Below are 26,877 nucleotides of genomic sequence, written 5' to 3' on the forward strand. Positions count from 1 at the left end.
AGCTCACTTTGTCCTTCTTAATGAGGTCTAATCAATGATGTCAAATAAATTGTTCACCCACAAATGAAAATTCTCTCATCATTTAGTCACACTCATGCCATCCCAGATGTGTATGACTTTCTTTCTTCTGCTGAACACAAACAAATATTTTTAGACGAATATTTCAGCTCTGTAGGTCCATACAATGCAAGTGACCTTTGAAGCTGCAAAAATCACACAAAGGCAGCATAAAAGTAATACATATGACTCCAGTGGTTAAATATATGTCTTCTGAAGCGATGCAATCATTTTGGGTGAGAAACAGATAAATATTTCATTGTTTTTCCCTGTAAATCTACACTTTTACTTTTATATCTGAAAGTCACATTAGGTGCCTGTTTAGTTTCACTTTCAAATCTGAAAGTAAAAATGAAAGTTGAGATTTATAATAAAAAAGGACTTAAATATTGATCTGTTTCTCACCCACATCTATCATATCACTTCTGAAGACATGAATTTAAGCACTGGAGTCTTATGGATACATTTTATGCTGCCTTTGTGTGCTTTTATGACCTTCAAAGTTTTGGTCACCTTTCATTTGCATAGTTTGGACTTAGGGTTGAAATATTCTTCTAAAAATCTTTGTGTTCTGCAGACAAAAGAAAGTAATATACATTTGAGATGGCATGAGAGTGAATGATGAGAAAAGTTAAATTTTTGGGTGAACTGTCCCTTTAATCCCTCATAAACTACACTTTTGTTTAGGTTTTTTACCATCTAAATTAACTGGTTTTATTCAAGACAAAAACTTATTTAAAATAACTGAATGAACATGAATACATTAGATTACACCAACAAAACTACAAAACACACACAAAAAAGCTCTTTTGGTTTCCAAAAGGTTTCAACTTTTACAGTTAAGTGTAAATAGAAAATTCCCAATGAGCAGATAAGCAGTTCTGATTTTGAAGCTTAAACTCCTCCCAGTCATTATTCTTCACTCAGCATATCTTGCCCTCTATTTTAAATCACCAATGACACATGCGCCAGGTCAAAAATAGTCAGCCCTTCAGAACTAGAAACTACCAGTATGGCACATGTGTCTGTCTGTTAAAAAGACCATGTGTTCTACAAGGACTATTCCCTGAGATGAGCCAACGTTGAGGATAATGCAAACATTCTGGTTTCTAATTCATGAGTGAGTGACTGCTTTCTTCCTTTGAATTTTTTTTTAAAGGCTACTAAAACAATCAAGCTTGACTAATTTCAAAGTCACTGCTCTTTCTTTATTCACTTTATGAAATCGTGAAAAATGGCAACAGTTTTGGGTCAGTTTATGGAGTTTCACTCAGTTCATGGTACAAATGTGAGGCTGGACCCCTCAAAAACGCAGGCCACCCGAGTAGAAAGTTTTGCAAATGGTGTCTGCTTCAGTAAAGATCCTTTAAGCCCTGGAGAAATCTTCCTAGTGGAGATTGAAGAGAAAGAACTGGGCTGGTGTGGTCATTTAAGGATTGGACTTACTGCCCATGATCCTCGGACACTGGAATCTGTGCCAGAATACTCTCTGCCCGATCTTGTGGAAATGGGGGACAGCTGGGTGTTTGCAATAACAAGAAACCACAATAAAGTCATTGAGGATGGAGAAAGAGAGGTGGCAGATGGAGAACAGCCAAATGTGGATGTTGAGGCTGGAAACAAACCTAAAATATTTTTCACAGACACTCATCTGTATATAGAAAATTTCTGCATACCAAGAGACAAGCTGGTGGGACGCAGTCGACCCGGGAGGTACAGTCACATCCTGGATGATCTGTATAAAACCAACGCTCTACCCCCCACTGCTCGCCGCAGTCGTATAGGGGTTGTCTATGTACCTAAGGGAGAAGGCTATGCCGACATGCACATTATCATCAATGGAGAAGACATGGGAGCCTCAGCCAAGAGGATCCCCACCAATAAGCCCTTGTATGCCGTTGTGGATGTATTTGCAGCTACTAAATGTGTCCAGATTGTCCAGGTGGAATATGGCTGTAAGTTTCATCAAATTGTTAAATGGATCACCTCATGTTTTTCCAAATCCATATGAGGTTCTTTCTTCAGTGGAACACAAAATGAGATGTTTGGAATAATGTTAGGCTCAGTCACCATTCACGTATATGGGAAGAAAATACAATGAAAGTGAATGGTGGAACATTTTGTGTTCCACCAAAGAAAGAACCACATACAGTGGTATGCGATGAGAGAATTGTCATTTTTGGCTTCCTTTAAAATGATTACATGATTTGATTATTTCACTGAAACGTAACAGACATGTAACCATTCCTCTTTTCTGCCCCTCTGTTATAGTTGCTTCATTGCAGACACTCTGCCGAAAGACAATTCAGAAACACATCATTCATAGAATGGCTTTGGACTGGTTGGAACTTCCAGAGTTACTTAAGCACTATTGCAAATATGAGTGAGCAAAACCTGTTACAAATCTGGGCAGATGCCTGCAAAGCATGGCTGGGTCGAAGGGGTGGCTAGGGGAGGCATTGCCCCCCTAGATTGTCCTTGCAACGCCCCCTGGACGAACACTGAAACACGATCAAGGGTGACCAATCCAAGCAAAATTATCAAGGAGGAGCACCCACCCCCCACTTCCATCCAACAAAGATATAAACAGTTGCCAACCCTAAAGATCAAAATGTCCCCCAAAGATCACATCCTAGTACCGCTCCTGCTACAAAGACTGAGAATCATTGGAATTTTTGTTTTGTTTTTTAAAAAGAAAACCTCCAAAAACCTGAAAGTCTCTTACCGACAAGACATTCTTCATCTGATCAATTTAATAAATATTTTCTTCAAGCTCAAGCTTTGTAGATGCAAATTATTACACCCAGACCACCAGGAGTAGCCTAATAACAATGTCACAGATGCTTCCAATTCTGCTCACATTTACTCATTTTCATTAAAACTGTGAGCAATCTTAGCATATTCTGACACTGTGATCCTTCAATGAGCCATAGTGCATATTGAGAGTCAACATGTTTGACCCAAAATACTGAATTTCATTATTTTTTTAAGTTGAGCTTCTTTAAAAGTGGGATATTGACATTCCATTCAGAATTTCATAACAATCATAATTGATCCTTCTATAAAAATAATTAATTAATTAACAGTGAATTTAAATGACGTATAATTTGCACTGGCATTGATTAAAATATGCTTGTCAAACATTTACAATGTATAGCCATTCCTCGTGCGACCCCGAGTCCTTCTGTGTAGACATAGTGTTTTGGTTTCACTATACGCAATGCATAATTTAATTTAATTTAAACCAGCTGATCTCAGTTCAGCAGACTCTGTGATGTCATTAAAGGGTTAAACTATACGGAGTCATGTGAGCAAACAACATGGCGCCGACCACAGCGGAGTTTGTGTTTGGGAGAAACGCCAACAAAACTACATCTGAGAAGAAACCTAATTAAGTTTTTACACTGAAACCTGTTTGAGTCAAAAGATTAGAGTGTCTAGTTTCATCCGATATGCCATTTTTTATGTTTATTTGAAAGATTTATAGCGAAACAGCAATCTGTTAAACACAATGACCACTATGGTGTACAATAGTGCTAGTTTTTCATTCGAAATCCTGTATTTACTGTGCATTTTCACATTGAGAATTTTTTTTTGCTTTCAGAGGCTTTATATGGAGCTTTTTGAACTGTTCTGAGACCAGTGCAGACAGACAGCACACTGGAGGTTAAGTCATTCACTAAATAGAAAGCAAGATGGCAAGGCTGCATCCTATAGATCTCAATACAGCTCAGTGCATTCACTCCAAACGTCATATCAAAAGTTCAGTTTCAGGCTGCAGATGATGTTTGGACCACATAACATGTTTGGCAGACATGGGACAATGGTAATCAGTACATAGATTCAGAATTTTTAATGTATAATTATATTTTAACATCTTTGGCAGTGTTTGGATGATGCTGGCCATTACTTGTTGCAGAATTAATGATGCTAAATTCTGATTGGTAAAATGCTTCAGCACTGGCTATCAATTGTTTGTTTGACAGTGCAAAGAGAGAACATTGAGATTTTGTTGCCAAAGTAGAAAAAAAAAACATTGTAACATAAAAATCAAATCACGTCAAATCATTTTTACAGCTTTACTGTTTAACGTCTCAAAACATGAATAACCAACACTCCTGGAAACATAATAAACAGTTTGATAATAAAAAAAAATAAAAAAAATCAGACATTCTATAGCTTGGTATCATGAAACATTTCATAACTTAGTCCACACACCGTAGTCATGCTCGGGACTCAGGAGGATAAATTAGCTTGATCTGCACTGACACTTAGTGGTCTTTCAGGGAACATGGTTAAACCAGAACCCCTCTACCGAACGTAAGCCTTCAATGTTAGCAAAACATAGCGTAACGCGGCGGTACACTGGCATGGAGACCAGAGGCCGTTCTTTTTGAATGGATGTTAATGGAGGAAATGTTTCAGAATGCCAAATAAACTGCTTTTGTGAGGAAAATGCTCATAACATAATTAACTGACAGCCTGTCCGCTAACCTTCAACATGTTTTATACTAAACAATCCATAAATGTGGAGATTTCTACCATAACATTGATGTTTAATTAGAGAAGTCACGGACAATTTTGCGACGGGTAGTTGTCAGTTTACGGCGCTCCCCATTCGTTTGTATTATACCCGCAAACGGTTATATACTGTCGTAACACGGTTGTTGGCCGTAAAGGACCGCATTATGCTCTATGAAATGGAAGAGCCGAGGAGATAGTTATCAGTGTAAATAGAATCTCTGGTGAAACTGTGAACTTGAAGTTGTGTAATGGTCACGTGACCGGAACATAGTTTTTCAGTTTACAAGCGCTTGTCCTCTCTCATCTGCACACAAATACGCTATTGCTTTGCATTTGAATCTTTTGGCAAAAATGTCGTTTTGTTCTTTTTTCGGGAAAGAGGTTTATAAAGATAATTTCACACCTGGTAAGTTTTTTCTTTCTTTCTTTTTTGTAATTTACTCATTTACTTTACACAACCTGCTGCCCAAGGATTATGATGTAACTGTTTATAACTTGGCTGAACTGATACAACCAGTTTGCTAACCAACTTAGGTATAATTTTTATGACAACAAAGGCCAGTTTAACGAACAGGCAATAAAGAATCAGTTCCTTTTGTGAGTAGGCAATATTTTTAGTAACATATTTCTTGATTGTTTCTTTGCAGGAATATATGTTTGCTCCCAATGTAGACATCCACTCTTTTCGAGCAGGTCCAAATATGCTCATTCTTCTCCATGGCCTGCTTTCACAGAGACCATCCGAGAAGACAGTGTAACAAAAATGATGGAGTCATTAACAGCCTATAAGGTGAGAAACAGAAAGTACATTTAGAACAATAGTGAGTTAATAATCACAGATAACACATATATGTTCATACATGTTTTGATGTGCAGGTTCTATGTGGCAAGTGTGGTAATGGACTTGGTCATGAGTTTCTGAATGATGGTCCAGAGGAGGGCTTATCACGTTTCTGAATATTCAGTCACTCGCTTAAGTTTGTCCCCAAAGGTAAGACACCACATACACAGTTTTCCGTATGATTTAGCAGTATGACTTCATAGTTGCATACATGGATAAGTAAGTTTGTATTGGTCACTTGCTGTCATTTTTAAATGATCAAACAATTTGAAATCCTTTTCCCTTCAGATAAGGTTGATAAACACTAAAGTGAGGTGAAGGTCCATGGTGATGAAGCTGCTGTTGCACACATAACACTGGTGATGGGATGTTTAGCTCATGAAGTGGACAAGGAAAAGCCCCTGATAGGGGATCCTGTACACGGATGTAATACGGCCATCCTGGAAGCCACAGAGACTAAATTTGTTTATCTATTTTTTTACTAGTCTGCATAAGCTTAAGGAAAATATGCAAAATTGCTCTTGGATTTAAGGAATTACTTATTGCTAAAATAGTTTGGAATATTGCTCATTGAAAATGTTAATTGTGAACGTTCATTGTTCCTTATAATAATTAATAGCATGAGTCATTATTGTGATGATGGTGATGCTGAATTGTTGTACCAAAGAATTTGCTTGTTGTAATTGAATCTAACATGTTAATTTATCTGTGCTATACACAATTTACTGAAATTCATGTTCCTACACTGAAAAAATATTGAAGTGGGGTTTACTTAATAGAACCATGGGAAACAATTTCCATGCAGAAATTGCTAATAAATTTAACAGACCATATTAAGTAAGTATGGCTACACCTCAAGTAAAGGCTACACAAAATTATTCTCAAGTGAAGTTTACATTGCAACATTCTGTTTCAAGTGCATTTTAATCACTTTTTGGTTTTACATTTTACTCAATGTAGCACAGATTTCAATGCTTTCTTTTAACATACTTAATCATGTACCACACGACACACGGAAGCCTTCCACAGGGAAGATTAATGCATGCTTTGTAGTCTATTAGACAATATCACCTTGCTTTAATGGCGACTGAAACAAGATTCTGAGCTGACAAGATTCACACCTCAACACTTGGTGCAGTAAACACAATGATTGTCTGTTACAGTCAACAGATATTTTTATTTATTTATTTATTTTTATCATGAAAAGGTAATTTTGAGTAGAAAATTAATTTCAGACTTCACAAAACAAGAAGTTAACCAAACGTAACAACAAAATAAAACAAGTAAAATTTTATTTTGAAATTTACCATTACCATTATTTACCAGTGAAATTTACTCAGATAAGCAAATAAATACGACAAGGTTTTCTCCTTTAGGAATCATACATGTTGAGGCATTGTAAAGATAAACCATCATAAATAATTTTATTTACCAGTGAAATTTACTCAGATAAGCAAATAAATACGACAAGGTTTTCTCCTTTAGGAATCATACATGTTGAGGCATTGTAAAGATAAACCATCATAAATAATATTTACTTCTAAGCTAGAGCATAAATGTTTACATGTTTAAAAGTGGGTACAACTGTAGAATTGACTTAATATTTTCAAGTTCACACTTTATCTCATTCAATGTAGAAAGTATAATCTTTTCTGCTGTATTTACTTAACTGCATTTTTTTTTTTCTTCAGTTTATTACATCGAATTTTTTGTTGTTATCTATTCCATATCCACTATTAAAACTACGAATGAAAGAAATGCAGTTTGGTTGGTTTGTTGTTATTATTTTAAAGTATTCGCAATTATGACGTGTATTTACCCTAATTGGAAAATCATCAAGACATGAAAGAACCGCCAAAATGACGCAGCTCGTGAGTAACGGTCGGTAGTTTTATAGCTCGAGACCGCGTCACTCATCCAAATGGACGCGCGCCCTTGACTTTGTAACAAACTTTGACTTTGTTCCCATCGTGATTGCAAACGGTTATAGTTAACGAGTATAGTAATAGTCGTTTTATTCATTAATTATAGGTTATTACAGCTTACATAACAATTAGTTACGAAACACGTTTACCTCAGCTCAACAGTGTCAGCTCCTCAGGTTGGTCGCTGAGAGGAAATGCCGCTTTGTGATTGTTTTTTTTTTTTTTTTTTTTTTTTGTGGTTTAGCGCTTCATAATATTTGACATTTCTAACCATGTATAGCCAACCGAGTGTTTTTCCATTTGTTACTGTCATTTCAGGGATGGAAATGACGTTCTCTGCAAAACAGAACTATACACCAATATCTGCCCTAAACACAAACATCACACATGCGGTGAGACTCCGTTTAAAAGACAGATATTAGAAGATGTACTCTTTGAGATTTTGGTTATGGTGTCAAAACATCTTAGTATATTTTCAGGCAGAATATAAGGCTTTTTTTCTTCCAATTTTCCAGAAGGTGGTTGGAGTGATTATTGGAAAAACTGATTCAAGAGGATTTCCTGACAGGAAAAGTTGGTTACCCATATCCATCCATCCATTAATATCTACCCTTTCACATATTGTGACTTTTTGATAATTTCATGTGTAATTTATTTTTTATTTTTTTAGTTAGTCTTTCTGTTCGTTTACCAGAGGCTTGAAACAATTCAGGAATTCAGTTCAATACATGCTGGTGCGTAAACCCATGATCCCTTGGGATCGAAGGATGCTTACTGCTGTATTTTTGATTATTTATTTATTATTTAGATGCTGGCTCTGAAAGATTCACTTTCAGCTTCACCATCAAAGACTCACCAGAAGATTTGATCAATGTGTCTGCATGGGGAAATGAGGAATACATCCAAGGACTGAGCAGTCGCTTTCAGATTGGGGATTCTGGTGAGATGTGTAGTACTAATCAGTTTTTTTCCCAAGTTGCCAGTTACTTATGCTTTAAAAAAGGAATACATATATTTAAATTAACACTGTGTCACTGTGAGCCAAAATATAATATTCTGTTTTAGTTGTAATTGAAAATCCCCTCGTTGTGACTAAAGACTATGAGAAGGAAGAAAGATTTTCCCCTCTAACACCTAGGTAAATAAATAAAATAAACATTTAAATTCTTCTTGGATTGTTTCCAAGCAAGAAATGTTCTTCTGTTGTCATATTTGTAGGTGATAAAAATATGTTATCTTAGTAATTACAGGCTGTTGGTAACAGAGACTCACTCAGCCATTAAGATATGCTCAGATTTAGAAACAGAGGCGAGGATTCTGCCATTATTCCACATGCCAATCAAAGACCCGAGGGACTTCTATTCACTGGGAGACATAGCTGCAAATGGACAGAGGCTGGATGGAAGCATTATTAACATCCAAGCAGCTGTGCAATCGGTTAGATTCCTCAGATATACCAACAGCTTTTTTGAAAAAAAAAAAAAAAAAAAAGATATGTCGTTTGCAATTATTAAAATTTTGTCATCTGAAGGTAGGAGAGGAGAAATTCTTTACAAAATCTGATGGACGCAAAGGACAGAGGCTAGAAATACGGCTCTTTGACGACACTGAGACATCTTTCCCTCTAGTGTGGTGAGCAACTACAGTTAAAATTTGCATGATATTTTGTAATCAATTCCTAAATTAAGGGGTTAATTCCTTTTTTTATCCAGTTGGGATAAAGAGATCATTCGGATGGTACAAACATTGACACCAAGAGGAACAGGTATAATAATGTACATTGTATTTATGTTTACTTTTCAATTGCAAATATTCTGCAAATAATATTAATTGTGGAAATGTATGTGCTTTCTCTTAGTGCTGTTCATTGCAGATGCTCGCATCACCTTTGACAGTTATCGCAATTGTATGATAGCAACTGTGACCTCAAAAACAATTATTACCCTCAACCCTGGTAGGCATATGATATGCTGGCTTAAAGGGATAGTTCGCCCCAAAATAAAAATTCTCTCATTTACTCACCCTCATCCCATCCCAGATGTGTATGACTTTCTTTCTTCTGCTGAACACAAATTAAAGATTTTTAGAAGAATATCTCAGCTCTGTAGGTCCATACAATGCAAGTGAATGGTGGCCAGAACTTTGAAGGTCCTAAAAGCAAATAAAGGCAGCATGAAAGTAATCCATGAGACTCTGGTGATTTAATATATGTCTTCAGAAGCAATACGATAGGTGTGGGTGATCAATATTTAAGCCTTTTTTCTATAAATTCTCCTCCCTGCCCAGTAGGTGGCGATGTGCACAAAGAATGCGAATCACCAAAAACAAAAGAAAAAGTGAAAGTGAAAGAGGAGATATATTTAAAAAGGATTTAAACATTGATCTTTCTCTCATCCACACCTATCATACCACTTCTGAAGAAATGGATTTAACCACTGGAGCCATATGGATACCTTTTATGCTGCCTTTACACAATTTTTGGACCTTTAAAGTTCTGGTCACAATTCACTTGCATTGTATGGACCAACAAATCTGAAATATTCTTCTAAAAATCTTTGTTTCTGTTCAGCAGAAGAAAGACAGTCATACACATCTGGGATGGCATGAGGGTGAGTAAATGATGACAGAATTTTCATTTTTGGGTGAACTATCCCTTTAAAAAATTTTTATTTAGATAGTTCCCATTATACTATTAATTTAACAATTGAAAATGATTAAAATTCTTCTTTTTTTTTTTTAAATAAAATTTTAGATACAGCAGAGGCCAACCAGCTTTACACATGTGCTAGGGAATTGTTAGAAACCGGAGGACTGGATGACCAAGAGATTCTCCCAGGTGATAATGTTCAGTGTAAGTCTTGTGATATACATCTAAACCTCTACATTATGAAAAATAGTATTGCATTAGCCACACAGTAAAATCGTATCCTTTCATTTATTTCTCAGTGGATTCAATTAGTGATGTGCTGACTGTGAATCAACTTAAAGCCAGAGTTCGAGAACATGGCAATGCCTTTCATTGCATAACATATGGGTTCATTTCAACTCTTGAACTAGATTCCTCCATCTCGAAAGTCATACGCAACAGATGGTACGTCTGAAATGCTTTTATAGTTACAGCTAGCATGGTTTTGTGTAACAACCCTCAACACGGCAGAGTTTTAACTGATAATTTTTGCACTAGTGCCAAATGCAAATTTCAAATCAGTGAGGACAGTCAGACTTGTTCCAATGCTGCCTGTCCAAGCCAAGGACAACAGCTCCAGGTCACTACAGGATTTGATCTGCTGGTGGACATTAGTGATCACACTGGGACTTTGCAGACGTGCAGCCTGGCAAGCACAGTGGCTGAGAAAACCCTGGGCTGTAAAGTGAGCACATCTATTACATATATTAGTGCTAGTCAAGACAGACTGTGCAAGTAAATTCATACATATATATAAACTCAACATTAAAAACATTCAGAAAGAGAATTTTTTTCTTTGATATTGTAAATAATAAACAGTTAATGACTATATTAATAACTATCTTTAATAATATATATTATATCATTAGTATATATGTGTCTGTACTAGGAAGAATAAAAGACAAATATTTATCTTGACAGACAGAAGAGTTTCTGTGTCTGTCAGAGTCTCAAAGGACAGATATGAAGTGGAAGTTTCTCCTGGAGAGATGCAAAATTTATCTGAAGGTTAATGATCATATTTTATATTTTCTTATTTGCCTTTTATTTTGAACATTGAATATTTAAAATAAGGATGTAAATCAATCTTTTAACATTTTAGGCTTTTCCATCTGCTAAAGCCAGTAGTGGAATGAGGGCAAGCATTCTCTCGTGTGCCCTTGCTGACCCTGTGGACGTCAAGCAAAATCTTGCCTCATTAGTGGTTTGATGCTGTTTTGCAACACAGCAGTCAGACCGCATTCTTCATATGAAATGAAATGAACTGTACTTGTTACATTAACAGTTTCGTAACACATAGCTGTTTCATGCATGCTATAGACAAATACATGTTTAACGATTAACATTAGATTTTTGACATTTTGTTCTAGTGTGCCATTGAATTGCATTTTGTTGTATTTGGAAAATATAAATGAATTAACATTCAAGGTTTCTATGTTATTTTTCTTCAATATATTGTATTATATTAGTTTGAAGCTTGCTGTTGCTTTGACAAATAAAAGCAATAATTTTAGCATACTGCCTTTCAGAACCTTTTTTCAAGTTCTGTGGGGACGGATTTGGAAGGGGAACCCGACTAGTTTTGACATTCGTGTAAATAATGCCCAATTTGCTGTTACGATCATTACAATTTTCAATTTAGCTATTCGAATTTCTAGTGCATCATTCGCCCTCAGGTAAGACCATTGATTTACGTTAGATTAGTTTATCGGGCTTGTCAGTGTACTCTCTTAGAGAGATTTTTAGTAAACTAAGAAGCAGTTAATTCTATCTCGTGTTTATTCTCTTAATCTGATTGAATACGCAATTTACACAGATACATAAATTAAAGCACGTTGAGGCACGTTGCCAAAAACCGTAACACTATTTACAGTATTCTCCTGCGAAACTCTCGTCAGGTCTGGGTTGAGTTCATCATGAATCAAGGGACAGTCGGCGGTGATCCGGTGATACTCACCACTGCTGGATATGATCACACCGTCAGATTCTGGCAAGCACACAGTGGAATATATACAAGAACTGTCCAACACCAGGACTCTGTATCATTTATGAACAAGAGCTCTGCCATACAGCTACGCAGTCATTAAAAAGAGCTTTACTGCTGCTACATAATGTATAAGTTTACTTAAATGCAATATTTATTTGATGAAGGCTGTATTCTTTGATATGTTATAGATGCTTAACTTGTACATTAGCAGGTTAATTCTCTTGAAGTAACACCTAATAGGAGCATGATTGCTGCTGCTGGTAAGAGGTGGTGGAGGGAATCTTCTAACATATACAACAACTATAGATTGTGCAAACTAGTCATGATTCTTTCTCCCATTTCTATGTAGTTTTCATACTCTTGTTTCCTTGCTTCTTAGGTTATCAGCACATACGCATGTATGACTTAAACTCAAATAATCCAAACCCAGTGATCAATTATGATGGTGTAAGAACATCACTTCAGTTGGCTTCCATGAGGATGGTCGGTGGATGTACACAGGTGGAGAAGACTGCATGGCTCGCGTCTGGGATCTGAGGTAAACAAATACGGTTTGCTGGTTGTATAAAGACTTTTTATAGTTGTTTAAAATATTTCTTAAAGGAGCAATATGTAACATTGACATCAACCATTTAAAATGGGCACTGCAGTGCAAATTCAAAATATTGGAGAGTCTTGTCTCCCCCACCCCCTCCTCACCAGACTGAAGCTCACGCGGTTGCCAGGTTGAGGACACACAACAGGAATGAGCAAACTGACAATGGCAAGCGACGAGCCTTACACTGTACAGTACGTTGATCAGCTAATATATACGTTGTGTTTTTATTGTTTTAATGTTTTTATTGTCTGCAAATTAAAAATCAGCTCAAGTAGTTTTTTTATAACTCTGTCAGTGTTAGCTAGATGTATTGCTGGCTTCCATGGCTGCAGTGTGCTGTGTTTGCCCGCTGACTTGTTTCAAATCTGGCAACCCGGGGTGTCGAAATATTATTGGGAAATGGGCAGTGGGTGAGATCACACAGGCCAAAACACAAACAGAAATTCCGGCCGGAACCACTGATGAAAACTTTGAAGCTACAAAAAGCACATAAAGGCAGCATAAAATAATCCATATGACTCCAGTGGTGTAATCAGTGTCTTCTAAAGTGATCCAATCAGTTTTGGGTGAGAACAGAACAAAATATTACTCCTTTTTCACAATAAATCTTGACATCAGCAGTCTCCTTGGCAATCATGATTTCCAGCTTAAATTCACTTCCTAGCACCATCTAGCGCTCTGCGCATGCATTAATCACTAGAAAGTGTAATCATGATCGTGCCTAGAGACAGGGTTGGGAGGGTTACTTTTAAAATGTATTCCAGTACAGATTACAGAATATATGCTGTAAAATGTCATTTGTAACGTATTCCATTAGATTACTCAAGGTCAGTAACGTAATCTGAATACTTTGGATTACTTCTTCAGCACTGGCAAATTTTTTTACTTGTTTTAACTATAAACAAGTGAAAAAAATATCTGCCCGTACAGTAAGACAAAATACACTTATATTAAAATTTTCTGAAAAAATCCTAAATATCGTATGCAAAGTAAATAAATATTTGTTTTCTCTAATTTTTACAGGAAATTAATTCAAACATTCACATCAAAAATAAGATTTTTTGCAGTATGTTTTTGCCCTAAAATCAAAGGTCTTACTTGAGTAAAAAATAAAATGTATGTATGATCAAATGTGGATTTTCTTGATTAAAAAATAAATAAATGTAATTGTGGCTGGTAACGTGTGCATGTAAAATGGCTAGAAATAGCAGTTTAGCTTAGCATAAAGCTAAATGTTCACATGACAATTTATACAAGGTTAAAAATTTCTGCTGCTCCAAACTTACTTTAAACCCCCACAGAGTGTAAAAGCCCCTATGTCTGCTGGTATGAATCTAACACTTCATAAGTAAGTCTTTCAATGCTGTTCAAACGCTCGTCAGATCACATCACATTACTTTTATGGATAAATGTTTTCCAACTGAATAGATTAAATATTAAATGAAACAAATGACAGTAAAATGCTAAATAATCTCTTCAGTAATCAAAATACATTTTGAATGTAACTTTATTCTGATTAGCAACAAATTAAATTGTAACTGTAGTTTAGTAATATTTTTAATTTTAAATATGTAATCCTGTTACATGTATTCCGTTACTCCCCAACCCTGCCTAGAGACTGCAATGACAAGATGTACAGTTAAAAAGTTACATTTTGGTCTGCTCTCACCCAAAATCGATTAGATCGCTAAAGAAGACGGGTTAAACCACTGGAGTCATATAGATTACTTTTATGCTGCCTTTATGTGTTTTTTGGAGTTTCAAAATTTTGCACACCATTCACTTGCATTGCATGGACCTACAAGCTGAGATATTCTTCAAAAAATCTTGGTTTGTGTTCTGCGGAAGCTAGAAAGTCATACACATCTGGGATGGCATGAGGGTGAATAAATGAGAGAATTTCCATTTCAGGTAAACTATCCCTTTAAGTACGTTGAACTGTGTTCATTCAGGTCAAGGAACCTACAGTGCCAAAGAATCTTCCAAGTCAATGCGCCTATTAATTGTGTCTGTCTTCATCCCAATCAGGTCAGTTGACCTTTACAGTTTCTATGTCAGCTACTACTAACAAGCAATATAATAAAACAAACAACTAAATTTCTTCAAAATGTAATTTCTTTTAGGCTGAATTAATTGTTGGGGACCAAAGTGGTGTGATCCACATCTGGGATCTGAAAACAGACCACACTGAACAGCTCATCCCAGTACCCGATGTGTCCATCAATTCAGTTCATATCGATCCCGATGCCAGTTATATGGCAGCTGTCAACAGCTCGGTCAGTAATCACATTAAAGTATATAACACTGCTAATAAAGTAATGCTAATGAGTCATATTGTATCTTAAAAGACTAATTTAGATATGGTTTATGAGTCAATGATGTGACACTAACAATAAGCAGTAAAACAATTTTGTTTTAAAATATTAATATTTGAAAAACTTTTGTCCACCAAATGAAAGTCATGTGGTGTAACCAACATGCAGGTTGCCATTTTGATGTCATGTGAAGAACAAAACAAAAAAATAAAACAGGACCGTGTGAAGACACACTGTGAAGACGATTTTATGAAAAGCCACATTTAGTTCATAAGGAGTAATCCTGAGAAAACTTCTTGATATTCTTGACTCAAAAGATATGATGTGTATAAATATATTTTATGTAAGTTTACATACACATTAGCCAAATACATTTAAACTCAGTTTTTCACAATTCCTGACATTTAATCGTAGAAAACATTCCCTGTCTTAGGTCAGTAAGGATCACTATTTTAAGAATGTGAAATGTCAGAATAATAGTATGGAGAATGATTTATCTCAGATTTTATTTCTTTAATCACACTCACAGTGGGCCAGAAGTTTACATACACTTTGTTAGTATTTGGTAGCATTGCCTTTAAATTGTTTAACTTGGGTCAAACATTTTGGGTAGCCTTCCTCAAGCTTCTCACAATAAGTTGCTGGAATTTTGGCCCATTCCTCTAGACAGAACTGGTGTAACTGAGTCAAGTTTGCAGGCCTCCTTGCTTACACATGCTTTTTCAGTTCTACCCAGAAAATCAGGGCTTTGTGATGGCCACTCCAGTACCTTGACTTTGTTGTCCTTAAGCCATTTTGCCACAACTTTGGAGGTATGCTTGGGGTCATTGTCCATTTGGAAGACCCATTTGCGACCGTGCATTAACTTCTTGGCTGATGTCTTGAGATGTTGCTTCAATATATCCACATAATTTCCTTCCTCATGATGCCATCTATTTTGTGAAGTGCACCAGTCCCTCCTGCAGCAAAGCACCCCCACAACATGATGCTGCCACCCCCATGCTTCACGGTTGGGATGGTGTTCTTTGGCTTGCAAGCCTAACCCTTTTTCCTCCAAACATAAAGATGGTCATTATGGCCAAACAGTTCAATTTTTGTTTCATCAGACCAGAGGACATTTCTCCAAAAAGAAAGATCTTTGTCCTCATGTGCACTTGCAAACTGTAGTCTGGCATTTGTATGGCGGTTTATGAGCGGTAGCTTCTTCCTTGCTGAGCAGCTTTTCAGGTTATGTCGATATAGGACTTGACATAGTACTTTACTGTGGATATAGATACTTGTCTACCTGTTTCCTCCAGCATCTTCACAAGGTCCTTTGCTGTTGTTCTGGGATTGATTTGCACTTTTCGCACAAAACTACGTTCATCTCTAGGAGACAGAATGCGTCTCCTTCCTGAGCGGTACGATGGCTGCGTGGTTCCATGGTGTTTATACTTGTGTACTATTGTTTGTACAGATGAACATGGTACCTTCAGACATTTGGACATTGCTCCCAAGGATGAACCAGAATTGTGGAGGTCCACAATTTTTTTTCTGAGGTCTTGGCTAATTTCTTTAGATTTTCCCATGATGTCAAGCAAATAGGCACTGAGTTTGAAGGTAGACCTTAAAATACATCCACATGTACACCTCCAATTGACTCCAAATAGCCAATTAGCCTATCAGAAGCTAATTGCCTAAAGGCTTGACATAATTTTCTGGAATTTTCCAAGCTGCTTAAAGGCACAGTTATTTTAGTGTATGTAAACTTCTGACCCACTGGAATTGTGATATAGTCAATTAAAAGTGAAACAATCTGTCTGTAAACTATTTATGGAAAAATTACTCATGTCATGCACAAATTAGATGCCAAAACTATAGTTTGCTAATATGAAATCTGTGGAGTGGTTAAAAAAAAATTGTTTTAATGACTTCATCCTAAGTGTATGTAAACTTCTGACTTCAACTATATACAGTGTGTGTGTGTGTATATGTATATATATATATATATATATATATATATATATATATATATATATATATATATATATATATATATATATATACATACACATACAGCTCTGGAAAAAATGAAGAGACCACTGCAAAATTATCAGTTTCTCTGGATTTACTATTTATAGGTATGTGTTTGAGTAAAATGAACATTTTTGTTTTATTCTTTAAAGTACTGACAACATTCTTCCCTAATTCCAAATAAAAGGTTTTCAGACCTCAAATAATGCAAAGAAAACAAGTTCATATTCATTTTTAAACAACACAATACTAATGTTTTAACTTAGGAAGTGTTCAGAAATCAATATTTGGTGGAATAACCCTGATTTTCAATCACAGCTTTCATGCATCTTGGCATGCTCTGTACCAGTCTTTCACATTGCTGTTGGGTGACTTTATGCTACTCCTGGTGCAAAAATCCAAGCAGCTCAGCTTTGTTTGATGGCCATGACAGGGTCTTGATCTGGTGGTCCTCCATCCACACCTTGATTGACCTGGCTGTGTGGCATGGAGCATTGTCCTGCTGGAACTGCCAGACTCACTTATTATTATTCTTGGGGATTTTAACAAAGCTCACCTCACACATGAACTGCCCCCCCCAAAAAAAGCACATTACATGCCGAAACAGAGACAGAAATATACTGGATCACTGTTACACTACATTGAAGGATGCATATCGCTCTGTCACTAGAGCAGCTTTGGAACTCTCTGATCACTGTCTGGTTCATCTTCTTCCAACATACAGGCAGAAACTAAAATCAGCTAAACCTGTAGTTAAGACTGTAAAGACATGGACCAATGAAGCAGAGCTGGAACTACAAGCCTGCTTTGAATGCACTGATGGAGTGTTTTTGAATCTGCAGACACCAATCTGGACAAGCTCACTGATACTGTGACATCATATGTCAGTTTCTGTGAGGACATGTGCATTCCTACAATGCTATGTTATTTAACATACAACAATGACAAACCATGGTTTACAGCTAAACTCAGGCAGCTTCTTCAGGCCAAAGAGGATGCTTACAGAAATGGGGATAAAATCTTGTATAATCAGGGCAAAAACACACTGACAAAGGAGAATAGAGCGGCTAAAAGAAGCTACTCTGAAAAGCTGGAAAACAAGTTTTCAGCTAACGACCCTGCAACAGTGTGGAGAGGCCTGAAAGATATTACCAACTACAAGACACCATCCGCCAACACTGTAGGGAATCAACAACTGGCTGATGACCTGAATGTGTTTTACTGTAGATTTGAAAAGCCCAGTCTCACACCCCACACCCGCTCTGACCTACACTTCACACAAACACCTCCTGCAACCCTCCTCCCCCCTCCTGCTACTCAACCTGCACTTAAAATCTGTGAAGAGGATGTGTGCCGGGTCTTCCGGAAACAAAAGACAAGGAAAGCACAGGGCCTAGATGGTGTTTTTACCCACTTGTCTAAAAGCCTGTGCCAACCAGCTGGCCCCCATCTTCACACAGATCTTCAACACATTATTGGAGCAGTGTGAAGTTCCCAGCTGCTTCAAATGCTTCACCATCATCCCTGTCCCAAAGAAACCCAAAATTGCAAGACTTAAAAGATTAGTTCACCCAAAAATGAAAATTTGCTGATAATTTACTCACCCTCAGGCCATCCAAGATGTATATGACTTTCTTTCTTCATCAGAACAGGATTTAAGATTTTTAGGAAAGTATCCCAGGTTAATAGCTTCATCCAATGGACACCAATTTTTGATGGTCCAAAAAGCACACTTAGTCAGCATCAAAGTAATCCACATGACTCCAGCCAATCAAGTAATGTCTTCTGAAGTCAATCGATATGTTTGTGTCAAAAACTGATCGCTAATTAAAACTTTATTAACTTAAACAAATCGCTTCCTGTAAACACTCAATGCTTCCAGTCGCTGTCACGTGTCATCATCACGTTGGCGCATTCATGCGAGAATTCAGAAGTTCCACGCTGTTTACCACAGAGGAACGTACTTCACATGAGTGTTAGGTAAATTCAAACAGCTACAGAGAGCTGGCGGAAAACATTTTAATTAGCGATTTGTTTTTCACACAAACGTATCGATTAACTTCAGAAGACATTACTTGATCAACTGGAGTTGTTTGGATTACTTTGATGCTGCCTAAATATGCTTTTTGGACCGTCAAAAATTTGTGTCCATTCACTTGCATTAGATGAAGATAAAACCTAAGATACATTCCTAAAAATCTTAAATCCTGTTCTGATGAAGAAAGAAAGTCATATACATCTTGGATGGCCTGAGGGTGAGTAAATTATCAGCAAATTGTTATTTTTGGGTGAACTATTCCTTTAATGATAACAAACCTTTCATCCTGACATCTGTGGTCATGAAGTCATTTGAGAGACTGGTGTTGGCACACCTCAAGGACATCACTGGACCCTTTCTAGATCCCCTGCATTTGCGTATCGAGCTAACAGGTCTGTGGATGATGCAGTCAATATGGGACTGCATTACATACTGCAACATCTAGACAGACCAGGGACTTATGCAAGGATCCTATTTGTGGACTTTCAACACCATTATCCCTGCTCTCCTATGGAATAAATTAACCCAGCTCTCAGTTCCCACCTCTGTCTGTCAGTGGATTACTAGCTTTCTTACAGATAGGCAGCAGTTAGTGAGACTGAGGGCATAAGAACAGTTTCTTCCCTCAGGCCATTCACCTTATGAACAGTTAAAACTGCCCCCAATACTCTCCATTGTGGCAATACAATCATGTGCATATTCAACTATTCATTCATATTTATATTCCATTTATATTTATTTGACATATCCTACCTCTTTTGCATAATAAACTAAATCACCTTGCACATAACTGTATATCTGTACATAACATATTTGAACAATATTTTGCCCTTCTGTAGTTTCCTCTATATTTATGTTGTATCTTATTTTTTATTCTTATTTCACTGTTTACATATATATGTTTATATGTATATTTCAATGTTTGTGTGTATATGTTGTATATGTATATTTTTTGTATTCTCTTTGCACTGGAAGCTTCTGTCACCATGACAAATTCCTTGTGTGTGTAAGCATACTTGGCAATAAAGCTCATTCTGATTTTGATTCTGATTCAGAAAACCAATCCTCAGAGTTGGGGAACATTGTCAGAGCAGAAGGAAGCAAGTTTTCTTCCAGGACAACCTTGTATGTGGTTTGATTCATGCGTCCTTCACAAAGACGAATCTGCCCGATTCCAACCTTGCTGAAGCACCCCCAGATCATCACCGATCCTCCACCTGGTCGTCTAATGGTTAGACGGAGACTGAAGAGGCCTTCAAGGCGCAGTGTCTCAAAACCACTGTGAAATTTGGTGGAGGATCAATCGGTGAAGATCTGGTTGTGCTTCAGCAAAGCTGGAATCGGGCAGATTCGTCTTTAGATGGCCACAAGCCATCAAAAAAAGCCTAGCTGCTTGAGTTTTTGCGCCAGGAGTTGCATAAAGTCACCCAACAGCAATGTGAAAGACTGGTACAGAGCATGCCAAGACGCATGAAAGCTGTGATTGAAAATCAGGGTTACTCCACCAAATATTGATTTCTGAACTCTTCCTAAGCTAAAACATTAGTATTGTGTTGTTTAAAAATTAATATGAACTTGTTTTCTTTGCATTATCCAAGGTCTGAAAACACTGCATCTTTTTTGTTATTTTGAATAGTTGTCTTTTTCTGTAAATAAATGCTCTAAATGACAATATTTTTATTTGGAATTTGGGAGAAATGTTGTCAGTACTTTATAGAATAAAACAAAAATGTTCATTTTACTCAAACGCATAACTATAAATAGTAAATCCAGAGAAACTGATAATTTTGCAATGGTCTCCTAATTTTTTTTAGCTGTATATACTGTATATAAATTGTAAAAAAATATATATATATTTTTTTCTTTTTTAAATATTGTTTGAAAACTTTTTTAAATTAATGATCGAGTGTACACTATCATACATTCAAAGTGCAAGGAATGTATTTTGATACCTTTTACTTGATGGTTACACCACATTTTTAAAGTTATGAAAGGGATAGTTCACCCAAAAATGATAATTCTCTCATCATTTAGTCACCCTCATGCCATCCAAGATGTGTATGACTTTCTTTATTCTGCAGAACACAAATGAAGATTTTTAGAAGAATATTTCAGCACTGTAGGTCGATACAATGCAAGTGAATGGTGACCAGAACGTTCAAGCTTTTCCAAAAATCACATAAAGACAGCATAAAAGTAATTCATAATCCATTCTGAATGTGAAAGTGAAAGTGGAGATTTATAGTAAAAAAAGGATTGAAATATTGATCTGTTTCTCCCTCATTGCCTCAGAAGACATATTAAACCACTGGAGTCAAATGGGTTACTTTTATGTTGTCTTTATGTGAGATTTGTAGCTTGAAAGACCTACAAAGCTGAATATTCTTCTAAAAACCTTTGTTTGTGTTCAGCTGAAGAAAGAAAGTCATACACATCTGGGATGGCAAGAGGGTGAGTAAATGATGAGAGAATTTTCATTTTTGGGTGAACTTTCCCTTTAAATAATTTAATGTAGAAAATGCTATAAATGTTTTCCAAAAATGTATAAAACCAAATTGGACATAGTAGCATGTGTTTAAAACTAGATTAAAACCCATATTTTTCAATGGCGCTTATTTGTCTTTGGGCGACTGTTACGTGTGGAATTTGGCTGGTGGAATGGGCGATGAGGTGACACAACTGATCCCCAAGACCAAGATCCCGGCCCACAAACGCTACTCATTACGCTGCAAATTCAGCCCAGACTCCACGTAAATGTTTAATGAAACATTGAACTGAGGACCAATAAATGAACAGTGAAGAATTAAATGCAGCAATTCTAATCATGAAAAGTTTTGTTTGTAATAATTTAAAAACCAATGCATTTCCACCTAGATTGCTGGCCACATGCTTTGCTGACCAGACCTATAAAATCTGGCGAACCTCCAACTTCTCTCTGATGACAGAGTTGAGTATTAAGAGTAACAACCCTGGAGAGACGTCCCGAGGTTGGATGTGGTATTGTGCCTTCTCTGGAGATTCGCAGTACATAGTCACAGGTATCGCATCGCATACACAGTTCAAGTGTTTTACTATTGCGAGCAGGGGTGAAAATACTTATATTGCTCTCAGAAGAATCATGTAAAGGATTGTTCAGTAGTTTGCTTAGATTTTCAACTGATTTTCAGCCTCCTCTGATAACCTTGCACAGCTGTGGTGTGTGGAGACCGGAGAGATCAAACGGGAGTACAGCGGCCATCAGAAGGCCGTGGTGTGTTTGGCCTTCAATGACAGTGTGCTTGGATAGTATGTAAGCAGCCCTCCCACAGTCTGCTATGATAAAACACAAGGACTTTTTATTTGACACCTGCATCTATTAACCAGTGGCCATGTCATGGTCATCTTTATTGTATTAAATTGTATTAAACTCTTTGTGCATTCAAATGTAAACATCAAAGTATCAAACTTATGAGTATATTAGGATAAATATACCTTGTTTCTGCTCCTCTCCAGTGTAACTGTACATTAACAAAACACATTTTTGTATACACCCACAAGTTTGGTCAATAAACATTATATCTTGGTAATGTGCGGTAACGTAAGCTGCACACATTTAGCTTTTTATTATTATACAGACATGATTGAATTGAATTGACAGAGATTTCATTGACTTAACAAAATGGTGCTTTATTGTAGACCAACAGTGTTTGGCATTACCCATCTGCATCAGGTTACAAAATATACAAGCTGGTTACTGAGTCTTTGAGCCAAGTCATGTTCAAACACCACTGAAAAAATGGGGCTAAATACAAAAGAGGATGAAGATAATCACTTAGCAGATAACATGACAAAATGGTTCTGTCTTCTTTGCCAGATTGCCATTAATGATGGCATTTGTACAGCCTCTCCAGCTTCCCTGGCATGTGCTGGTACACCGTCAATGAAATCTCACTCTGGCAGGTAGTAGAAACACACTGAGACACAAATGTTGCTGGGGAAGCAGATGTCAATGCAGAAGTAAATAAGTCTTTGTTTCCCGGGACCTTAAGGAAAAAAAAAAAAAAAAAAGGAAAGAAACATAGAGGTTCTTATTTCTATGGATGTGCTGAGCCAGTCATAATCAACCCACTGTCCTTTTCCTCATTCATGCTCAGTAGGTGCAACTCTGAACAAGGTCTGTACTTGGTCTTACTGGAGTATTGGATGGCACACTGCGCTCTTTAAAGAGCAACTCAGCATGTTCTTGGCTTCTTATACAGTGTCTCCTATACTGTACATTCTCATCACAAAAATAAATTCATAAAATGGAGAAAAACTACATTTAGAAAAGTTTCATGCTGAATGCATATGAGATTGATTTTATATACAGTAGTCTTACTATCAGATCTTCTAGTCCAGTAGACAGAGGCTTGCTGACAGAGGGACTGAAGAGGTTCTTGAAGGGTGGAAGCATCAACACGACTGCCGGGCAACACTCCCAAAAACTTTGTGTGTTTTTCAGTCTCATTTCCCACCACCCAGACCTGACTGACCTGTGAGAATCATCACATATCGCACTGTATATCATTGCAGAGTAAATTACACTGTGATGGTACGATACAGACGCACTATATTGTTACTGTGTGAACTCATACACTGTATAACTCTTGATCGTATAATTGTGTCTTTAGAGGTTTAAGTGTTTCCTCTAGTACAAAAGGCATTTGTAATTATACCACTCACTCCACTGAGAGATCAGATAGACACTTGTTAAAGCAAAATAATGCTTGAGTGAGCCTGCAACAAGCAGTTTATGTTTCTCAATAGCTCATTGTGGACAAAAATTGGAAATCTTGTTCAAAAGGCTATTGACTACCATGAAGATTTTTCTTGCTGGGCAGATTGAGTTTCCAAAGGTTTTCTAATGGCTTTAATCAAAGGCAATGATGCAAAAATCTAAACCGAGACCGAGATTTTAAGTGGTTTCCAACTAGACAGCGATACTTATCGGTTCAACTGTGACAACCTATCCATTCTGGGCAGATCATAACCCAGAACTGAATCACTGTGTTAAGTGCTGAGAGAAGTGTGTCCAGCGCAGGTCTCTGCTCTGTTTGCTGAAGGCAGGTCTGTCTTTCCAGTAGTGACTTAGAGGAAAAAGCCAACAGAGTGGCCATTGTGCACCCTGTGGTCCTATTCTGTAATGCGATCCAGCCAAGGTGGATCAGATGATCTGTGGAATTCGGACTCGGCACCACTAAGCCCTCCTTAGCTGGTGCGGTCCATTATTCCCTTTCTGGAGTCATGGTGTAGAAAGCAGCCAAAAGAGCTCTCTAATCTACCTAAGAGCATTGGGATGGTGCTGTGTTCAAGTGTCAGTCAATTTGCCAGCCAGCTCCCATGATGGCTTTTATGCACATACTCTATAGCACATAGGGTAAGAGGCTTAAAGCTGTAAGGTTAAGACCTTCTGCTGCCTTTTCTGAAAGAGTGATCCATTTATAGACACCATAGCAAAACCATTACTTCCTCCGTGCAACACTCAATCGACAGCATTTGTGGCATAATATTAATTTCCACAAAAATTAATTTAGTCTTAATTGGCAATTAATTCCTTTTTTTTTTAACCCCACAAAAAATCTGGTTTCCAGTGAGGCACTTAAAATGGAAGTGAATGGGGCCAGACAGTAAACATTGAAATACTCACTGTTTCAAAAGTATAGCCACAAGACGTAAACAACATGTGTGTTAACATGATTTTAGAGTGATAAAATCACTTACTAACCTTTTCTGTGTAAAGTTCTATCTAATTTTACAACTTCGTTGCCATGATTAAGTAATGCCGTAAATGCTAAAACGACCATAAAAATAATAGTACACAAGTTTTAACAGAAGAATTAATGTATGTGATGTTATAAAATTATAAACTTCACATTTCTGCCTTTAAACTCTCCAAAAATTGGCCCCATTCACTTCCATTGTTTGCCTCATTGTAACCTCAGATTTTTGCTTTTTTTTTTTAAGAAAAGGAGGGACGAGTCTAAATAAATTTGTACAGTAATCAACATTATGCCACAAATGCTGTTAATTGAGCATAACTTGTATTGAACCCAGAATATTCCTTTAAAACTGTTTTAAAATGACATTCACATTGTAATAGCGGTCTGAGGTAAAATTCTGAGACATGAAAAGTAGTAAATCCTGCTTAATTCAGCAGAAAAATCTTTTACCTCTTGCTCTGATTTATTCAGCTGAGACTGCACATTCTCATAATCCAAAGTTTCCATCCGCCGAAGAAAGCAGCTGTCCTGGTTGTCAGGTTTATAGCATACCAATCCCTGAGGAAGAGAGATAGGGAAATGTAACTGAGCTTCGGTATAACCCTTGGAGTTCCATTAAAGGTGAAAGAAAAAGGCCTTACATGTCTCATGTCAAAAATCACTGTGGAGGTGTGGTTTACATGGGAAGTCACGGAGTAGGTCACTACATTGTTGTGCTTGTCAATCAGAGCAGACTGATTGATAAATCCACCTGTATCATCTGGAATTCTGACAACCTGCAGTGAAGACTTTGTGGAACTCTCTGAGTTCAGTAATTATGGACACTATAAAACTGACAAAAGTATGATAAAGCTTGAAAACAATTTTGAAAATGTGCTGATATGCTTTGAAATTCCTTACTTGTGTCTTGTGCTGTAGCCCAAGATGTGCAGTCACACCAAGGGCAATGATAACAATGAACAGCGTGGCAGCAAGTCCGCCCCAGAGTAGTTTGTGAGGAATCCTGGAAGAGCTAATGGGACCACAGTGCTAGGGAGAAGCCAAAGGGGAAAAAATACAAATCATCATGCAAGTACATTTATGGTTGTTTCACATTTATTTACGGTTTGTACATATAACAGCAGTGTTGCTCACAATCCAAATGTATGTTCATAAAACAGAGGTAAGTAAAACATAGACTGATATATTTGTGCTTGTCTGAAGAATGTGTACTGCAGGTGGTACATTAGAATTCAAGCAATTAACACAAATCACATCAAGTCTCACCATACAACTTGGGTCCTCCAGACTGGCTTCTGAATGCTTCGAGCACCTCACCATCCTGCCCTTATGTGCTTCTCCTCACAGTACCTGTCTTACTCTTTTCTGTATAAGCCAATGTTCATGACTGAGACTGACCAAGAGAGTCAGCAGTATAGCTGTGTAACTTCTCTCTGCCAGTGCCATCCTCTGCCCCCCACCTCTTGCCTCACACAAGGTAGTCCAACCCACTGGCTGGATACCCCATACCAGACAATAGACAAAGGGGACAGGTAGATATGTATTGTGGACAGGGCTTTTCGTCACACAGAGTCAGTTTTAAGGCATCAACTGGCCTTGCCCTGAGGCTGCTGATGGACCAAGGTGACATTAAAAGGGTAGTTCACCTAAAACTGATAAATCTGTCATCATTTACTCACCCTAATGTTGTTCGAAACCCATATGACTTTCTGCTGTGGAACAAAATTGAGATGTTTGGATGAATGAAAGGGACTGTCTCAGTCACCATTCACTTTCATTGCATCTTTTTTCCATACAATGTGGAATGAATGGAGGCTGAACATTCTGCCTTTAGTGTTCCATGCAGGTAAGTGATATGGGTTTGGAACAACATGAGTGTGAATAAATAATGTCAGAATTTACATTTATGGGTGAACTCTCACTTTAATAGCTTTAATGACAACAATAGTTCACCCAAAAATGAAAATTCTTTCATAATTTACTCGCCCTCATGCCATCCCAGATGTGTATGACTTTATTTCTTCCGCAGAATGGAAATTTTTAGCAAAATATCTCAGCTCTGTAGGTCCATACAATGCAAGTGAATGGTGGCCAGAACTTTGAAGGTCCAAAAAGCATAACAAGGCTGCATAAAAGTAATCCATATGACTCCAAT

General features: G+C 37.1%; 4 protein-coding genes and 1 pseudogene across 6 annotated transcripts; 4 read left to right on the forward strand and 1 right to left on the reverse strand.

The window, feature by feature from the left end:
* The first annotated feature begins 806 nt into the window (after nucleotides 1-806).
* LOC127423243 (neuralized-like protein 2) lies at nucleotides 807-2,835 on the forward strand. Of its 2 annotated transcripts, XM_051667386.1 has the most exons (3): nucleotides 807-1,177; nucleotides 1,302-2,012; nucleotides 2,329-2,835. In XM_051667386.1, exons 1-3 carry the CDS (start codon nucleotides 1,174-1,176, stop codon nucleotides 2,442-2,444), a joined length of 831 nt encoding a protein of 276 aa, XP_051523346.1. In that variant the 5' UTR covers nucleotides 807-1,173; the 3' UTR covers nucleotides 2,445-2,835. The 2 variants fall into 2 exon arrangements, with proteins under 2 accessions (XP_051523346.1, XP_051523345.1); XM_051667385.1 differs by having other exon boundaries at nucleotides 814-2,012.
* A 1,990-nt stretch (nucleotides 2,836-4,825) lies between these two features.
* Nucleotides 4,826-7,160, forward strand: msrb1b (methionine sulfoxide reductase B1b). The gene is made up of 4 exons (XM_051667642.1): nucleotides 4,826-4,987; nucleotides 5,229-5,371; nucleotides 5,458-5,572; nucleotides 5,711-7,160. Exons 1-4 carry the CDS (start codon nucleotides 4,933-4,935, stop codon nucleotides 5,728-5,730), a joined length of 333 nt encoding a protein of 110 aa, XP_051523602.1. The 5' UTR covers nucleotides 4,826-4,932; the 3' UTR covers nucleotides 5,731-7,160.
* Nucleotides 7,161-7,316: 156 nt separating this feature from the next.
* On the forward strand, nucleotides 7,317-11,532 carry meiob (meiosis specific with OB-fold). 2 transcript variants are annotated; one of them, XM_051667641.1, is made up of 13 exons: nucleotides 7,317-7,739; nucleotides 7,863-7,920; nucleotides 8,156-8,287; nucleotides 8,413-8,485; nucleotides 8,589-8,784; nucleotides 8,879-8,979; nucleotides 9,060-9,112; nucleotides 9,206-9,301; nucleotides 10,100-10,183; nucleotides 10,294-10,438; nucleotides 10,532-10,718; nucleotides 10,955-11,041; nucleotides 11,136-11,532. In XM_051667641.1, the coding sequence occupies exons 1-13, from the start codon at nucleotides 7,620-7,622 to the stop codon at nucleotides 11,241-11,243; spliced, it is 1,440 nt and encodes a 479-aa protein (XP_051523601.1). In that variant the 5' UTR covers nucleotides 7,317-7,619; the 3' UTR covers nucleotides 11,244-11,532. The 2 variants fall into 2 exon arrangements, with proteins under 2 accessions (XP_051523601.1, XP_051523599.1); XM_051667639.1 differs by having other exon boundaries at nucleotides 10,100-10,198; nucleotides 11,136-11,529.
* A 38-nt stretch (nucleotides 11,533-11,570) lies between these two features.
* Nucleotides 11,571-22,509, forward strand: LOC127423389 (target of rapamycin complex subunit lst8-like; annotated as a pseudogene).
* Nucleotides 22,510-22,618: 109 nt separating this feature from the next.
* bricd5 (BRICHOS domain containing 5) lies at nucleotides 22,619-26,725 on the reverse strand. The gene is made up of 6 exons (XM_051667407.1): nucleotides 25,989-26,725; nucleotides 25,623-25,751; nucleotides 25,364-25,510; nucleotides 25,173-25,280; nucleotides 23,342-23,495; nucleotides 22,619-23,006 (listed from the first exon to the last, which is right to left on the reverse strand). Exons 1-6 carry the CDS (start codon nucleotides 26,040-26,042, stop codon nucleotides 22,912-22,914), a joined length of 687 nt encoding a protein of 228 aa, XP_051523367.1. The 5' UTR covers nucleotides 26,043-26,725; the 3' UTR covers nucleotides 22,619-22,911.
* Nucleotides 26,726-26,877: the final 152 nt, after the last annotated feature.

This window comes from Myxocyprinus asiaticus, chromosome 32 (assembly GCF_019703515.2).
Source record: "Myxocyprinus asiaticus isolate MX2 ecotype Aquarium Trade chromosome 32, UBuf_Myxa_2, whole genome shotgun sequence".
Lineage (NCBI taxonomy): Eukaryota > Metazoa > Chordata > Actinopteri > Cypriniformes > Catostomidae > Myxocyprinus > Myxocyprinus asiaticus.

Bases quoted from the DNA above. Each gene is read 5' to 3' on its own strand.
- LOC127423243 (XM_051667385.1), top strand. From the start codon at position 1,292: ATGGCAACAGTTTTGGGTCAGTTTATGGAGTTTCACTCAGTTCATGGT. The intron at 2,013-2,328 runs GTAAGTTTCATC...CCTCTGTTATAG, and splicing joins TGTCCAGGTGGAATATGGCT to TTGCTTCATTGCAGACACTC.
- meiob (XM_051667639.1), top strand. From the start codon at position 7,620: ATGTATAGCCAACCGAGTGTTTTTCCATTTGTTACTGTCATTTCAGGG. The intron at 7,921-8,155 runs GTTGGTTACCCA...TTTATTATTTAG, and splicing joins AGGATTTCCTGACAGGAAAA to ATGCTGGCTCTGAAAGATTC. The intron at 10,199-10,293 runs GTAAGTCTTGTG...TTTATTTCTCAG, and splicing joins CCCAGGTGATAATGTTCAGT to TGGATTCAATTAGTGATGTG.
- bricd5 (XM_051667407.1), bottom strand. From the start codon at position 26,042: ATGGTGAGGTGCTCGAAGCATTCAGAAGCCAGTCTGGAGGACCCAAGT. The intron at 25,752-25,988 runs GTGAGACTTGAT...GCTTCTCCCTAG, and splicing joins TGGAGGACCCAAGTTGTATG to CACTGTGGTCCCATTAGCTC. The intron at 25,281-25,363 runs GTAAGGCCTTTT...TCTCTTCCTCAG, and splicing joins TGATTTTTGACATGAGACAT to GGATTGGTATGCTATAAACC.